Raw genomic sequence first — 19,589 nt, forward strand, 5'->3', positions numbered from 1 at the left:
CGTTTATAGCTATACAGGGAATTTGGCAATCCCTAGCGAAGTATAACCAATAAAGCTTAGGTTTTGCATTTAAAAACCTTATATTTAAAAGTCTTAAAAAAGATTAAATATTATAATATTTCTAATTAATATAAGATTATTAAACTTCTATCGCATATCTTGAAAATGTCAATTCAAGGCAAAATCTCAAACGTCGTAATTTTTATTTACCCGCCCGTAGTTAATTTAAAAGTGAAACCGTATCAAAGAGATCGTTCAAAAACTCGTTTCGCGGAAAATGATATTTCGTTACGGAAGCCATGAAAGTATAAAACGTTGGAATTAATTTGGCTGAAAAGTTGCTTGAGCGACGCACAATGAGATGAAAGCGAGAGGGCAAGTTGGCTGAATGAAGCCGTGTCGCTGCCGAGTTGAAATATTAAAAAACGCGAACAAGACGCGGCCACAGATAATTAAAAGAACAGTATTTCGCGTATTTGTACATATTACCCATGTATGACTCCAGAAGCAACTTACTGGAATCAATTGTATTGGAAGCAATCGATCGCTCTCTAAAGGAACGTATCTTCGTTGAAAGGTAAAGAGTAATGTCAAAAAAGTAACTTAAAAAATAAACAAACATTTTCAATTAAAAAGTCTGTATAAATTGACATAATAACATGAACAGGGAAAACTAATTTACAATGACTATTAGTATAGCGTTTACCGTTTGGTTCGACCATAAATATTATTGAAAATTTTAGAAAACATAAGATCTAGAACATAACAAAATTTATTACATAAATATTGGTAAAATTTTTATACTAGTAATTTCAAACGTTTTAATTGATAACGTCTTAAGCTCGTCAATAATTAACATTCTAATTAGTCAATATTCTTCCAAATTATAAGAAACTATTGAGCAATAGATGAGAAAAAGGTAATGGACCCGTTTTGCCTTCGCCTATAAATGATTGACTATTAACGGGAACAGTCGATATACCGAAAAGGTATTGTGGCAATATATTGTGTACTTACGTTTCTGAATCGACGGTGGCAAAATCTGTGTATATTTTGAGCATTTGACCGCCCACCACGTAACCCAGTGCCGGACCAACCACCGCCATTGTGTAATAAACACCTGGAAAAGTATAAAAACATTTTTTTTTATATCTACGAACATTTAAATCAGTGAATTATATTAAATGGAATTACATTTGAGCCATTTTCTATTTTAGTATAATTCAGCTTGTAAATGGTCTACAGCCGAACGTTCTTTACCATCCGGTATTTAAAACTAGGACTTTGGTACCTCGTCTTATGCTTTTTCTAAAAACTCTAGACCAATGGGGGTAGTGGACTATCATCATTGACATTATTCTGCTTTCATTATGGTAATACTTTGCACAAGCCACCACCTATGCAGCACGTATTCTATCACCAAAAATAAGTAGCGCAATGGAATTCTTAGATATCTATAGTATAATATTAAAAATGCGAAAGTAAGTCAACGCTTTTATACCTAAGATTTAAGACCGCCATAAACGCAAACGAAGCCGAACGCGAAAACTAGGTTTTTATATTTCTGACTTTGCATTATGTAGAACTAATCATTTGTGGCCTATTTAAGCGTGTTCCCCCAAAATCAAATCCTTTAATTAAGAAGGCTCTAAATGCTTCTTGAATGGACATTTTACAGGATTAATAAGCCGATACAAAGCAACAGTTATAATATTTTTCTCGAATGTATATAGTGCCTATAACTAATAATCTGCATAAAAAGCTGTTATCTGGGAGACTGAAACCTATCAAACGACGGGCCTATATATAAAATTAAATTATGTCCTAAATGAAAATCGCATGCCGAACGAATCCACGTTTTTAAAGTTAAAAATATCTTCTTCTAAAAAAAAAACACCATAATTGTCTATTAATATCACACGGTAATTGTTATACTGCCTAATATTTACAATTTTTAGGTTATTTTTTTTATAGTAATTAATATTGTAATTTAAAAAAATATAAACAAAACGTATAATTTATTTTTGTATGTCAGTTGATTTCAAGATGCCTCATATGTATTAGGCTACTCCCATCGTTATTGTTCTGGGATAGCGTAAACCGTACCGCTCCGAGGTACAACGAACGTATCCCATTTCTAGCGACCCTTTCACACCCCATGTTTTCTCAGCTAAAAGCCGCTGAGAATAATGTAAGCGCAACCGCACAGTGAAAGATGACCTACCTTTGAAACTAGACTTTATAAATTCTTTCTTTTGTTACGAACTATTTTCCTTAGGCTTTTTACACTACTGTAAAACATAACTGAAGTATGTTGTAAGAATTCTTAATTAAACAATCATCGATATATGTTAACATTTTTTATTATTTTAATATTATTACTTATAAATATGTAGCTACATATTAAAGCGATAAGATTGACTTTAAATTTAGCACAGTTATAATTTTTGCGACTTATACGTTTAGTAAGAAAGGATTTTAGGAAATTTTATCTTGTTGGGAGGGATAAGGGAGGAACAACTTTGTATGAATTTTACCCGTGGAAAGTTGGGTTGCAACTAGTATAAATAATAGTATAGATATGTAATACATTATCACACAATGACATACATAAATTCACATTTATGATAATCATACTTAAAATTTCGGCATAATTATTTTCTTTTTACGGCATAATGTTCTTATGCCATATTTATGTATATTTTTTAAAAAGTTGTCATTTATCTACCAGTCCACAGATTCTCGTATCGACTGCATCCACTACCCGCATCTCGATATCTCAAGTGGCTTCCACCCTGCCTTCTCGTGCCTCTGCCCACTCGTACCCACTCCTGCCCTCTCATGGCCGGAAGTGAAACCTCTCGGGTAATGGCATTTCGATTCGCGCCTCATGCGCGTTTAAGATGTGATCGGCTTTTGAATGCTTAGCACGCATTTAACAATACCTTTGGTACTCTTAACAGTAGTATATTGAATACGATTTACATATACTCTTGAACGTTGCATGTACTCGCTTAGCGAATTGATGGTTTATGTTAGTTTCTATTGGTTAAATTAGAAATTATTAATACTTTTTTCATATAAACGGAATGTTCATAAAAGAGAAAATTTACAAGTGTAATAACATCTAGGAGCGTCAATCTATTTGTCATTCTATTAAATTTTTTTTAAATTATTTATTTGATATAATTTTTTTAGCCACCAATTTTATTTATAGCAAGTTGTCGCCCACGGCTTCTGTTGGGTTTTAGGAGTAGGTCGTCAGTTGACAGACATAAAAAGTAGCTTATGCTATAGACGGACAGATAATTGGAAATTTTACTTCAATACATGATCAAATGAAAAATAATTCCTTGGTGCTATTCTGACCGGAAAAAGTTCAGGCGTAAGACCATCTTTAAAGCCTGTTTGTGCTTTCCGAGGCACGTGTGTATATTACCGCTTCCTAGACTCCGACCTGTTATTAAGAATTATCAAATAGACAATAGAATTAGTTTAAACTCATATTCATTGTTATTTTATTTACATTACCTGTTTAAACTTCGTCTAAAACTGATAACACAACATCATAACTGTTATAGAGATAAGAGAAATGTTACGTATTTGCGTATCTTAACACGGATCAACGCTAAGGTTTTTCTAACTTTTTAACTACATTATATAAAAAAAAAACAGAAGTTTTGTTTAATAATGAGACATGGTTCAATGGATCGTATATGTGGAATATGTGCTTAATTTATTTTTAAAATTCACATCGTGAAAGAAAATATTTTGAAGCCTGCTTATAATAGATTAAATTCTACCAAACGTATATGTGTTCATAAGAAAAAAGAAGGCTTTTGCCCAACATAGGTTTCTTACTCAATATAATTATACTTATACAAACCCTTCAAAGCAATCATTTGACGTTTAAAAATATTATTTAAAAAAAAATGTGGAAAATACACATTTTTAGTTTAATATTTTACAACATGGTATCTTTTTAAAGATCTAATATCATATTTGAATCTAAAATTGCTACAACAATCTCATATTAGAATCTATACGCTTTGCCAAATGTAGTACAGTCTAATCATGAGTTATCACTGGTACCGAGGTTTGATATAAGATTTTCCAATCTTGAGGAAAATAGATAACAGATTCATCCATATCTACCAATAGGATTGCAGGGTTTTATGCCCCACTGTAAAAAAAAAAACAATTTCTTCAACTACAACTACAAAAAAATGACTATTATTAATAAATAGAACTGGCCATATACACATATGCTAGCTGGTCTCGAAATTTCGCGTTTAATCAAAAGATTTTTTAGGAAGTTCGAAACCTATGACAGGTTTCGTTTTGATTTCATTTCATTGTAAACTGCAAGTCAGTCATCTACATTTGGCGCCAAAATGATGAACCTCTTTCAAATGAAATTTTAAATAGTATACATTAGTTCAATTAGAATGTTTATGTTTTCAAATTGTTTTTTTATACAGCCGTAGTACCTCTCTCTAAGCGGACAATAACTTTTTCCGCTCTCTAAAATTAATTCTTTGTTAAATCGTAACAATCAAGAGCCCTCATTATTTTTCTGCACCTCTATGGCTGCAGCTTTTTAAAATGAGATCATAACGGATCTTTTATGTGCAGCTATCGTCCTATAATCATCTGACATTATTAATTTTTCAATCAGCTTGTTAGCATGGCAAATGCATCTTTTTTTTTCCACCGGGAAAATTAAAAAGTCACGATTATGACCCGAATAAAATATACAAAATGAATTCAGTTTTTCTTCTTCGGTATCTGGCAACCCTATATAATAGTATCGTTAAATTTAGCAGTGAGACTACTGTGACACGATTAATTGCACGTCAAGTATAGGCAGGTATTGAAACAAGCATTCTGACCTTTAGGCTTTGCGCTTCGAGCTGTCACGTTGCTCTATGTGTACGTTGGAACCTAATTAACCTGTCGGAAGAAACTGTTTACGATTACTCTTCAGACGTTTGAAGCTTTGTACTCAGTTAATGTACACTTTCAAGTATTGTGTGGTATGTCAAAGATGATTGATTTGTATGAGTATATTAATTTCGAGATTAAACTATATGAAAAAATGCAGATGTTTTTATTTTTAGCCTCAAAAGGAGGATTTATGCTTCCATAATTCCGACCTTCGTCGTCGTTGACGCGTTTTTTTCTTGTATAGACCAGGTTTTTATTCATAAAGATTATTTTTAATTGAAAAAAAAATATAAGTATTTTTATTTATTTCATAGTTCTATATGTATTTTCGATATTATGCAAAATTTCTATAATGGGGCGGCAGTTTTTAAAGTGGCTTTGGTTTCGTAAATATATCGATTGTAAACAGTAGCCACGTGCGTCCATGTTGGACTATAAAATGCAGTAGAGTGCCATTAAAGACCGCGCTCATTATATAAATATAACCTATAAGATTTGCCACAAAATATTCCATTAGCTTTTAAGAACGATATCATAATATTGTTAGGAATGGTTATGGCCTCGTCAACATAGGAAGGCACTCACGTATTACCACTTATGTGGTTGAACGGCGTTCATATTACATGGTTATACTAAGGCGTACTAAGGTTTATTCCAAATTATATTTTTAGGGTTTTCAAAGCTTTTTACACTCACACGTGTATCGTAATAGAACACTACGAATTCAAATTCAGCCAATCAGCAATGAATTTGCATGAAATTGTGTTTATTCAGCACGTTTCATTCATTCTCTGAAGAGATAATTAGAAAATAATAATATGACACACTAATGGAATTATTATTACTATTATTTTAATTTATTTCATTTTAATACATTTGGTGTTTACCTATAAAAATACATGCAATTATCATCGTGTTAATATGATATATCTTTGTTATTGTACTTTTGTCATTTCTGTTGGCGATCCTAAGAATAAATAAATATATATTAGTAATTTCCCGAAATCGAAATAGTCAATACGAACGTCGTTTACAAGTTATTTTTTTAACATAAACTAAAGTTTAACAACGTAAACTATTCAACACGACATATTAGAAAGAGATACAAATATTCTCAGTTCTGTCAAATTGGTTTTGTTTTAAGATTTTGCGTAAAACAATCTCACCAATATTCATTAAACTCACCTAGATAAACAGAGGACATTTTCTTAGACACGTTCTCATCAATGTACGTAACACCGAGTGTGAACAGCGGCGTCGCGCCCGCGCCGTGTAACAGCTGCGCCGCCACAAACACGGCAACTGCCCACGCGCCGCCCTCCCCAGGCGCGTCCTTCCACGAGCTGGACTAAAAAACGAAATAGCACATCATTGATCGAATGAAAAATACTTGGTAGCACTTTGTGCAAGCCCAACTGGGTAGGTACCACCCACTCATCAGATATTCTACCGCCAAAGACCAGTGAGTTTATTGTTGTATTCAGGTTTGAAGTGTGAGTCAGTGTAACTACAGGTACAAGGGACATATCACCTCAGTTCCTGTTGGTTGGTGGCGCATTGGTGATGTAGGGAATAGTTAATATTTCTTGCAACGCCATTGCTTAAGCGTCATGTACTATTTTCAAAGAAATCGCACACCATAATATTTAATGCCATTTCGTTTCTCAACGTACCTTATGGTATTTACACTGTAGATAACAATTATACAATTACAAAACAAAGAAAGGTTTGGTGTATTTGTTGAAATACTAAGACGAACAAACATTATCTGTCACGGATTGCAGCCACGTGTACATACGAGTACATGCCCATCTAAAGTCCGTCATCACAATTGTAACTTACTTCCGACACAATTTTTTAAACTTACTCTATGAATATTAGTAATATAAAAATACCCCAGAGGTCAACGGTACTCGGTTCTTCTGGCTAGGAAGTCGTAGTTATGACCCTAATGATTTTTATGTTGGACTGTTTGATTTTTTTTTTTGTATCTCCACAGACATTTTGTTCGTGCCTTTGTTGTTACTTTTTAATTTGTATTTCTGTGTGCCTGTCTATTTTATTACCAGGCAGCATCACGATTTAAGAATGAGGATTTTTTTTCGGTTTGAATATAGAGATAGTTCAAGGTTTCTTATAAAATACTAACTTGTAATGACTTAAAATGTTATGCCTTAACTGTTGATAGATAAATTTAAAAACAAACTATTTACAAAAAATAAACCATAACTAAAATATAAATCATAATACAAATAACACATTCTATAAAAATAAATAAACTATAGTCCTAGTTTAAGAAATCTTTCATAGTGAAATTATTATTATTATTACTATGTCAACAAAATGTATTAATTGTTCATTCAAAGACTTTATCAAATCATTCTGGTCGATTGATCTAGAATGGGCCCTACGTCTGGAACCTTCCATTGGTTCATTGTGGACGGTGAATGATGATCTCATTCAAGATCGGCCGTGTTGTGCCTTTGTGAACGTATTAAGTCGTTTGAATGCGCCTGCGTCGCTAAGCACTTTATTATGCGATGGAAGGAAATCTACTGTCTGGCTATTCTTTGTGTCTTTATTTTGTGAGCTCTATTTATACGTGTACGTCATTGAAAGTGCTTTAATGGCTTAGAGAGAACAGTTCTTTACAGCTAAACTTATGTGCATAATTTTATTTTTAATCGAATCAAATTCCTTTTATCGGTTCAATACGGATGAACTACACTTACTTCTTGATTGTCAAATTAAACACTAACTGAGAAGAACCGGCAAAAGAAACTCAGCAAAGGTTAGGTACACAATATCTAACTTTGCTCTTGCAATCAAGCTATCTCTAGGAGGAAATATATATATACCCTTATATAACCTCCTTCGTTTTTAGAGTCGGTTAAAAATAAAATGTTCAATTCCAACACTGAAAACAAATGAAATTAAATGACAAGGCATTCTACTTAACGTAATCATCATATCACTATTTTTCTCGCTAGATGATTATATCGTTCTAAATCAACATACCGCAGTCTGATTGACTATACACAGATCGTCCGGTTCCTCGCCAGCCACTTTGTACGGTGGTATGAGGAAGTGTGGTAAAGCGAAGAGTAGGGACCCAATGCCCATGAGCAGCACGCCCCAGCCCAGCCATCTCGGCTTGGACGCACTGCTTCTACCTCCAAGGTATGTGACTGGAGCCAGACAAGCGAAGGATGCCATGTCGTACCTGATTCAATGAACAAATTTTAATATATTTTTATTACAAATAATTTCCAGAAGACTGACATCCTGAATATACTGACTGACGTTGCAAAGAGAGAAAATTGTATTTAGATTATTATTGTGTAACCTTTTGCATTTAGTCATGCTACCCTCGTCGCAAGATGATGCAGTATAAAAATATCCACCGACAAGTACCGCAGGTTCTGAAGCTATAATACATTGGATACATTGCGTTTTAACTACATTTATACGATTCACATTGTAAGATGTTATCAGTGACACCCTTTGTTCTTTATTCCTTAATAAATAATGAACGCCCTCTTCATATAACAAACAACAGCCTTTTGTATGGGTGTCCTGATTAAATTTATAGCACTATGTGGTCCTCTTTTGATTTTTGCATTTTCTAACCAAGGAATTCGAAGAATTCAGTGTGAAATATTCACATAGAAATGTGTATTAGACAAACAGTTGCACTTACCCGCCAGCAATGACTCCAGTCTGCATCGATCGGAGACCGAACCTCCTCTCTATCGTGGTTATCACCACATTCACGAAACCATTAACGACCATTCCTGCAAACAAATATTATCAAATATAATCACAAAAGAAGCCAATACTAGAATTGCTAATAAATAATGTTGGACATGTATATTAATATATCTATTTCCAGGCCCGTCTTAATCCCGGGTCGAGAAGCTCCGAAAGGTCTCTTAAAAATATTTTTTGGGGGGAGGAAATATCGCCAGAAGAATAATTGCACCCGCTTGTGGGAGCTTGATATGCATTATTTTTGTAATGCCTATCGTCAATAAACTGCTAAACCAATATACATAAAACTTATATTCGAAGATGCAGAGCGTTTTAGTATAAAATTTGTATGTAAGTAGATGTACTTCGCAGTTGAAACCGATTTAAATATAAACTTGAAGCGGCAAGCGTGGATGCGCTTATTTTAAAATCTATCAGTGAATTTAAAAAAAGAAAACCTATTCTCTAGATAGCATTGTGGAGAAGAGGTACGCATCATAATATATCTTAACATCGCGCTTCGATACACCGGGCGGAACAGTAACGTCTAATGGGTGACAGCGCGCCGTATCAATTATTACACGATGTAATTCACTATTTCTTATGAACAAACATATTTAATTAAATCGGTGGAAACGATTAACGAGCGAGTTTCTTATCGGTTATTTTTGATTAAGCCTTCATTGGAATCGGTGGTAGCTTTACATTTAATTCGAAACGTGACAACTCAAAGGTGCACACAGAATATTTTGATTTTATTTGAATAGAGTTGAATATAGAGACAGAATATTTTTACTCTTTTCCAACCAGGAAAAAAGCCAAGTAAACAATAACAACAAATAGACGCGATATCATTGGTCGAGAGCTTGATTAATCTATGATATTCACTGTGGATTTGCGAAAAAATGGCTTTTTGAACGCCGACGAAACTTTTATCGGAATTAATTTTGGAAGTAAAATTAAAGTGAAAATAAGTCGCTTACAACATAGTATCTTAGAGTAATTTATGTTATTTGAATGCCCGCACACAAAAACAGCATGTAGACCTAAGTTGATATACTGTTACCTGTCTAGAACCCGGTCCGATTCTATCTAAAAAGCCATATATTATGCATACCCATGGATTGACATTCCTACAATAGAAATGCATTCAGTCCCGTTCGTTCTGACTGTATTTTAACAAATCAATTCCGCTGACATATCGGAAGGCTTCAACGTACAAAAATATTTCCGGAGCTATTAATATTTCAATTTCGACGGACGGGACGACAGAATGCTGAAATAGACTGGCATACGTCGGTTACCATTATTCTGTAATAATTTATATCAAACAAACTAATTGAATTTTAAAACTACGATTTTTTCTATGTTTATTTTAGTATATAAGTTACAATAAGCTGGAATTAATAAGCTGGTAAAAGAAACTGAACTGATAACAATAATCCAACATCGATACTAATATTATAAATGCGAAAATAACTCCGTACGTCTGTCTGTTTTTGGATTTTTGTACTGAATTTGATGAAATTGTGTATGAAGTAAGCATGACATTCAAGGTAGGTCATGGGAAATTTATAACATTTAATACCTAACGACCAACCGCTAAAATACGAACGAAGCTATCTGATAACTTCAGATAATAACTAAAATCAATTTTTGACTTGGTGCTAGGTCTTTTTGCGAGATCGTCTGGTTAGTATCACTTACGCATTTTAACGCCAAACAGCAATACTAAGCACTAACCCACCTCCATTTTCTTAATGCCTAATACCAAGCTGAATTTCAGAAGTAGCTTCATATGGACGAGACGCCCAATTTTTTTCTCTATGAAAATTTTCGATAGTGATAAAATAGTGTGTTAATATAGAACACGTATATACCTCGATTGTCTAAAACAGATTATTTTTTAATTTAATCTTGAGATAATTCAATTTAAAACAAGAAAAACGTTTATCCGATAAAACAATTGTTTCGGATCAAAGTGTTCCTCCCTGAACTCGGTCAAATAACAAAATTATAAAGTTTATTAATAATGGAACTAATTTTCGTAGTGTCTATTATTATATATATGAATAATATAATGGCAACATCGTTCTACATATTATCATTTTTTCTTTAATAAATATAATAGAATACTTCGTTTTACCTACGAAGAAATTGGTATATAAAAATATTTCAAAACATAAAAAAATTTAAACAAATGCTAGAACGATTTACAACTGTATGTGTGTGTTTTTTTTTTTGTCTATGTGTGTGTGTTTTTTTGTCTATATGGTTAATAATTCTTACTGCCAATGTCTATGTTCAGTGGTGGGCACTTATATTTAAAAGAATATTTATATGTGATACTTGGCGTTAAAGATTTAAGGTCTTCTCATATTCGTTTAATAATTGACTTATCTTTTTATTTTACTTTAAACTTACAATATATTTTTAGGCAATTGCGCTGTTAAAAATATTAACCATTCCTTGCATCGCCAAGCGCCACCAACCTTGGGAACTAAGATTTATATCCCTTATCCCTGTAGTTACACTGGCTCACTCAACCTTCAAATCGGAACACAATAATACTGAGTACGGCTGTTTGGCGATAGAATATCTGATGAGTGGTTGGTACCTACCCAGACGGGCTTTCAGAAAAACCTACCACTAAGTGAAATTAAGTTTCTGATGTAAATATTAAGTAATATATTCACCGAAAGTCACATTTTGCCGGTCAATGTTCTTTGGATTTAAAGGCATAAATTGAAGCAAAAAAAAAAAAACGTTCACGGTCAGCTGAAAATATCTGATAAACATCTTTATACAGTCTTTATACATTATAACTGTTTTTATTTTAATAAAATCGCTATGTAATTTTATCGTTACATTGAACCTATTGCTTCAAGGTTGCAGAAAGAAAAATACAACATTGTATTTAAGTTTTCGGAATTGTTTTGACGTACCGCTTGACTAACTTATGTATATATTTATTATTATATCTTATTAATTTAAATTTATGGTTTGACAAAGGCTGTCTGAAAGAATTGAGTCTGTGATGTTTAAAGGGTCCTCTCCTTGAGAAGATTTGGATCTTATTCTACGACGCTGTTCGTTAAATAAAAAATAAGACCACTAGACTTATTTACTGGTATTTTATAATATGGAAATATTTATTCAAGAGAAATTGATTTATTTTTAATTCTAATTCGGCGACTGATGTTCCAGCAAGGACATTGCGACATAAGTCTCATAACGTATTTGAATTCTATATTTTGTAATTAACATAATCAGCATTTGGTTACAAGAAAATTTAAATTGTGTGCATAAATAGCTCCTTTGTGTAGTCACTCAATAAGATAAAAATCAATATATTGAATAACTGATTATTTGTTAAACTATATAATTAATATCATTAAAATGATGAAGTTAAGAACTGTTGCACGCAAAAATACGTTGACTTTCTAAAGGTAATAAATAATAATAAATCAAAGTCAAAGTCAAAAATCTTTATTCAATATAGAAGTGTTTGCACTTGCTTATTGATTGTCAAAAATCTACCACCGGTTCGGAATTTAGCACCTCGGACCTGAGAAGAACCGGCGAAAGAAACTCAGCGGGATATATTTTTTTTTAACCATTTTCCATGTAGGTACAATGATAAGTATATTTTAGTTGTTTGAAACAGCCTGGAGGTGATCATTTCATTCCCAAGGTGTGCAGTCAACTAAAAAGTCATTAGTGTTGTAATATCCTTTAGCACACAAACGCTCTTTAACGACTCTTTTGAATTTTATAATTGAATAATTTTGAACGTTTTCTGGGATCCTGTTGTAAAAACGTATACATTGCCCCAAAAAAGAGTTACTAACCCTGTGTAATCGGGTACTTGGAGTAACAAGTTTATTCTTGTTCCTAGTGTTAATAGAATGTACGTCACAATTTCTGGGAAAATCATTTATGTTTTTGCGTACATACATAACATTATCAAAAACAAATTGAGAAGCGACAGTCATTATTTTAATTTCTTTAAATTTACCTCTTAACGAATCTTTTGGGACCAGGTTATAAATTGCACGATCTTTGAACAATTTATCCTATATATTTGACTCACTATTATACTCTTTCGAGGACATATCATCCTTCTGCCCTTATCCCAATTTTATTTGGGATTGGAGCAGCATGTCTTCTTCTTCCATACTTCTCTGTCTGACGTCATCTCACAAGCAACATTATTACTAGTCATATCGTTTTTCACACGAAAAATTGCATGAAATCGTGTGTTTGCATCAAAATTTACAAAAACTTCATAGCTGTTCCTGGTAGAACACTTTGCCTTTCATAAAAAAAACTTGGTAAATATTTTTCCATGAGTACACTCATGAAAAAAATATTTACACACTTCGATGCGTTGTCGGTAGTGTTGTTAGTTTCTTGTACCGATGTATAAATAAAAAAATAAATGTATATAATATACATTTATAATATAAATTTTCTTTGGTTAAGTTAAATGAAAATAGGTTTATAACATTCATTAATTATTTAGCATTTCATGTAAAATTTTAAACGACAGTTTTAATAAAGGCCAATTGTTGTAACACTTTTTTTTGTGTTTTATTTACCACAAAAACATTATTATTATTATTTCTAATAACGCTTTTTCAGTATTTATTCAATTATAATTTCATCTTTAAGAAAACAAAGATCAAGCTAATTTAATGCAAGATATGGGCGGTCACTAGCAACGAATAATTTAATGTTACTTATGATCAGGGACGGACTAATATATAAAATAGTTTACTATGGTTCCCGAGATTATAATCTTATAAATAAAACATTTATATATACTCTTTTCCATTTATTTAAAAAAAAGGGCCATGAAACTTTGAACTGCATTGGTGACATGGAAATAGCCGCCTACGTGTTAACCCCAAGGCTTGTATGTAAGACAAGTCGGTCAACGGGCACACCTGGACAAAATGCCAGGGAGAGGCATGGCATAGGGAGGGATTCCTATGGGGCACAATAGAGAAGGTCAAAACTCAAACTCTAATAAAAAATATTAAATATACGGTTAATTGATTGATTATTTTTTTTAGATTAGACTTTAAAACTATAAGTTGTTAATAGCTGAACATGATAATATAGACGGCTGGCAGGAGCTGGATGCAAGTTGCCGAAGAAAGACCACAGTGGCGTGCATTTGGAGAGGCCTATGTCCAGCAGTGGACGAATGCGGGCTGATGATGATGATAATATTTTATTTCTATAACAATTTTGCTCTGAGGCGACGAAAAAATTGGAGACGGGGCTATGAACTGTAGATCGACGGACACAAATGAGTTTTAATATATTCATTGTTATTTTCGCCTACGTTTTTCATAACTCGTATTTAATTCGTCGACGGTGAAAGAAACCTGGAAATGTCAGAAGTAGATACATCTTGACAGAAAATTAAGCATCTAGCGGCGGTGCCGGAAAACATTGTGAAGAAACCTGTGTGGGTCGGATGCATGTTTGCAACATGCGTACTGTGTATCCATAAACCCGCATTTGTGAAAAACTACCTCTATCTAAGGAAATATACTATTTATAAGTATTACTTTTATAATTATAATCTTCAGTTCATCTTTTAGATATTCTAACGTTTAACGAATTTTTCATGTATTAATTTTGTCGTGAATTTAATGTAGATTATTTAATTGAATTGAAAATAAAATTAAAAAAGACATACCTACGTAATAACTTTAAACAAAATATTACATAATGTAAGAGTTACAAACATAAGTCACAATATAGCTTTACTATCTAACATGATTTTATTATGTCACACGATGTGGTCGACATAACAAAATCGTATGTTTAGCGATCTGGTCGACGCAGTTATTAATAAAACTAGATATAATAACAAAAAACATACTAAGACCGGTACGAATGGATGAAAATAATACAGCCCTGCTTAAGATAAACAAATAAATAAAAAAACACGTAAAAGTGCCCTTGTACCCATCGTCTCCGGTTACGTGACAGCGCATAATACTACCGGAGCACGTGAGGTTATGTATAAACAAATGTATTTAGGTTAAGTGAGCGGAGACAGTAATGCAATGATTTCTTACAAATGATCCAAAGAATATTACTAAACATAAAAGTGAGATTGTATGATCTTTTTACATAGAATTTATGTCGCATTTATAAGATCGTCGTTTAATCTTTACTCGTAAAATAATTTGATCCTGACTGACTATCAACACACAGCCAAAAGTCTAGAAGGCTGAAATTTGGAGTGTAGTTATGTTTCTTTGATGGCGGCAAACCATCACAATGTGTACACTCATTTCCAGCTGATTCATCTGGAACTGATCCATCAGTAGTACTAGCCAGTCGATGTCCCACTTCTATGCTCTATCGTTGAGCATAGGTCACCTGACCTCAAAAGATTCAAAGGTCTCCTCCGTTTTGGAGAAGGTTCCAAGCTTCTTTCTATAGAAACTTAGTGGCGTTTGCATGGATTTCAACCAGCTATAGACCCAAACAGATGAAAACATTTTCTGAATTACCTTTATATCCATTAATTGAATGGGTTAAATGTTTACAAAATTCATCATTAAGGCGTTATTTTATTAATACATGATGACAAGCGGAAATATGTGGAACTAATCTATCATCCCAGTTCCCGCAGGTTCAGTAAAATTCTATCGTTCGGTAAATCTTTTGAAACTGTTTCTAAAGCTGGCGACGCATTAAGTAAAGGGAATTACAAGCTAACGCTACGTCATCATGAGTGTTGTTAAAATGTACGTTTGTTTACGAATTATATTGATAAAATTTTGCGAAAATTACACACGCAAAAAGTGCTACTCTTTATTTTCTACGGATATTAATTATCTGTGGTATATTAATAACAATGATGGTTGGGTATCCAAGTCCAGGTAACCAATAAATTAACAAACGAACTAAATTTTATGTGTTTATAACAGTCTTGTTCTTGGACTTGAAGGAAAACCTCGTAAGGTGACATGCTTGTGTCGGGTGAAAATATGATGCATTTGTTGCCGCGTTCGAGCAAAGTGGTGGAATAACCACCAAAACCTCTCCTCAAAAAGGAGAGGGGGCCGTAGCCTAGCAGTTGGATTTTAATAGACTGTTATTTCTATTATCTAATATTAATAACCTCATAGTTAAAAAATATAGAATATAAAAACATAATATGTTAATTTATATAAAAGTTAGAATTTATTCAAAATATAAAATATGACTTTTATTAAGTTATGATTATAAAATGTTTTTGACCTCGCTCGTTGCTCCCGACTTACAGTTACTCGTAGAAAAGTTGGTAAAATAACGGTCCTTTAATTAACATAAATTATTATTGGAATATATTACACGGACATTGTAAAGTAACTACACACACACATATGAACGATTATACTTCAACGAAATATTATCAAACAAAAGAAACACCGTTTTTTTTTCGAATAAAATATAATTATATTTCTGTTATTTTATTTATATTGCACAAACAAATATTCATTCCAGTCATTTTATTACACATTTTAAAATGCTTGTGAACTGACAATTCTGTTTGGGTCGTGGGGAGCCTTAAATACTTTTCAAAGCTTAACTTAAAACTGAATTTATTTGCCATTTTTATCAGACACAGACTACTACATATCATTATCATAGTACAAGTACTTCTTAACAAAGCTCAGATCCTATGTTTTGCCATCTTTGCTAGAATTTTGAAATTATCTTTAGTACCCTACACTTTCAAATTATTTATAATTATATTATGTAATAACTTTATGACCTTATAACTTTACGTCTAGTTAATTAGTTCATTTAATCCTAATTCCTTAAAAAGTAAGCCTTGTTCTTAAACTATATCTAGATAACAAAGATATAAATCCGTGACGTAAAAGAAAAACAATCAATACACTACTTTAACACTATAATTATTAACACAAATTAAGTTTATACAAATGTCAATATTTCACTTCTAAAATATGTGACGATCTACAAAACATATCCATCAGTGCGCCCGACCCTTAAACAATATTTTTGGGCGTACGTGACTAGGCATAACATTGACTCAGTGTCCAGGCGTCCAACAGATTTATACAGGGGGTTTTGTTTGCAATATAAACATTATATTGTTGGCCGTGTCGGTATGATATTGCAAAAATACATTTAAGCGAACGTTATTCAAGTTATATATTTTATATTTATAACTTAGAAAAAAATTTAACAGTGTTTTTGTAAAGGTGTATCACACTTGTGTGAGAGTGGTCTTAGATTTTTATAAGCATACATATGTTGTTTGTTTTGATAAATCAAATAAAATAAATGCTTTGTACGTGCGTGTTACTGGTGTGAAGGCGCACCGTGCGGAAATTTAAATAAATATACTTTATGTGAGTTGTAATTGGTTTTGTAACACTCATTCGATTACCGATATGGTGACCTACGTCAGCTATCAAATTCTTGTCCATAATATATCAGTTATAGTTTCATTTTGAAGAGCTCAAGCCATAGATGTGCAAATTTTTGGGATTAAACAAATAATTAATTATAGGTAGCGGAAAAAAAGTTACTGGCCGGTTAGAGAGCGGTATAAGTTGTATAAGAAAAAAAAAGGAAAAAATTACTTAAACTTTAACGGCACAATGTAAACTATTTGATATTAAACATACATTTTGAAATGAAATCAAAACAAAACCTGTATACCATAGGTTTCGAAATTACTAAAAAATCTTTTGAATAAATGCGAAGACTCACTAGTATCATTAAGTCTTATATTATTTGTATAATTTTTCTTTCAAAAACGGATTGCGTTGCTACGGTTGATATAGATATTTTCTCACTGAGTTTCATTAAATCAAACCAATAAAAAATATTATATGATTTAAATTTAGTAATAATATTGACAGAATGATATTACATGGATTGCAGTTATATGACGAAATCATCGTTCATAGCAAAAGCAATCCCCGCTTGATGGGATCACGTTTCAGAAAAAAACTATTGAGAGCGTTTCGTATGAATTTTAGATCAGATAGTGGCATTTTTAACCCGCAATACGAGATGTGTTCATATGTTTAAGACATCATATGTTTCTTGTTTCTTTTTTATTATATCTAGTATATATGCTGTTCGCTTTTTTATAAAAAAATAAACATTTGTTACCTCGGAACTCTGTCAATTATGGAAGCGATTTGAAAATCTCTTGAGATATTTTTTCTGAAATGTATTATGGGCTCGAATTTTATTTATAATTATGAAAACTTTAAGTCGTCTTTTGGTAAAATTTTTAGATTATTCAAACTAGTATTTTTGCACATATTTTTTTCTCTGATTTCTCATTTTTCGATAACACTAAAGTTTCTCTGTAATTACAAAATAAACAAAAAAAAGAAAGAAATTACTGGACAAGCACAGGAGGGAAAGACATTGAACTATTTTTTCACCGACTATTTCTATATTAAATATATATATGTAATTTAGTAAGGTTATATACTATCAGCTTGTAAATTTCCTAACCAACTAAAAAACGAATTACAAATGTTGTTGGTTTTAATTTTTTTTACTTCATCATATACTTAATATAGGCCGAGGAAAAAAGCTTTAGGTGTGCCTCGTAAGTCATATATTTGATGTCATTATAAAATTATCCGTAATGAGCAAATAGAAAGTGCATCATTGGTTGTTCATACACCTGTGTAATATAATATGCCCTGATTACGCGTGGCTGGAAACGTCTTTAGGACATCTTTGATTGAACCACATTGTGTGCAGATGTACCAACGCACAGAAACAATAAAACACTAATAAAAATTGTTAAAATTTAAAAGAGCAAACTATGTTTAGTGACAGTAGCCCTGATAATTTTCGTTAATAAAATCTTATACTAATTATTTTAAAGACTTGTGCTTCTGCGTTTTGGTACACTTTTACACACAATCCAATTCATAAATTAGTTTCTCATACTTTGACACGATTATTGACAGATTAAATCGCATCGTGTTATTTATAAAGTATCACTGCATAAAAGCTTTAATAAAAGTATTTTATCACGAAAACGTGATTGAATTAAGCATTAGCTCAATATGACACGAATCCGCTTAATATTTAATAACAAAATGCATGTCGTATTGTCCTTTAATCCTGTAATCCGATCATACCGCATGTCATGTACCAACGAGCTGGAATCGATGAAACTTTATGCATTTAAATTATTGTTCCGCGAATGAGTTCTGTTGTTATTCTCTTTGATTTTTATATTTATGTTACATAAATAGCAAACTTGAACATTAGGTGTTGTCCTTTGGGGTACAATATGTGATGAGTATGTGGTACATACCCAGACAAGCACAGAACCCGGCTACCACATTAATAATAACAATATTAGAATATCAAAGAGTACCGTGACATCATCTATTTACCGTTATGTCTATACAATAGCGGACGTTAATACCCAAAATCTCACCATACATTGAACGAACGCAAGCAATTTTTAAATCCAAGTTCGGCGATCTAGAGAAAAGGCGAACGATTATTAACACAGATGGGTCCATTAATAAGCGTTTGTACGGAAGTTTGGGTCCAAACAAATGTTCAGCGTTAGTACTGATCCGGGAAAACTATAAAGGGTCTGGACATCTTCTGTAATATGTTTCAATCAAGCTCAGCTCGGTAATCGTTAGCTTAACTCAAATAAGGTCAGTGTTAGAAGCACATTTATATTGATCGGGAACATATATTTATAGCAATCACATTCTATATCTAGACACTAGTTTGTTGTAACGGAAGAATTTATAAATATAAAAAAGTGAGCAAACAGCACTTAAATGTCCCCTTCCACTTCTGGGGAATAATACTTCTCTCCTTTCCTTGAAAGGTTTGAAGTTTTTTCC

At 32.4% G+C, this 19,589-nt stretch overlaps 1 protein-coding gene across 1 annotated transcript in view; it reads right to left on the minus strand.

Moving 5' to 3' along the window:
• Positions 1–19,589, minus strand: part of LOC125066521 (solute carrier organic anion transporter family member 4A1) — a 70,359-nt gene that overhangs the window by 7,349 nt on the left and 43,421 nt on the right. The window contains exons 4-7 of the mRNA XM_047674626.1: positions 8,648–8,741; positions 7,966–8,170; positions 6,133–6,295; positions 1,018–1,120 (exon numbers count right to left, since the gene is read on the minus strand). Coding sequence (XP_047530582.1) covers positions 1,018–1,120; positions 6,133–6,295; positions 7,966–8,170; positions 8,648–8,741 — 565 coding nt within the window. The remainder of the gene's footprint in view (positions 1–1,017; positions 1,121–6,132; positions 6,296–7,965; positions 8,171–8,647; positions 8,742–19,589) is intronic.

The sequence above is a fragment of the Vanessa atalanta genome, chromosome 1 (assembly GCF_905147765.1).
Source record: "Vanessa atalanta chromosome 1, ilVanAtal1.2, whole genome shotgun sequence".
NCBI lineage: Eukaryota > Metazoa > Arthropoda > Insecta > Lepidoptera > Nymphalidae > Vanessa > Vanessa atalanta.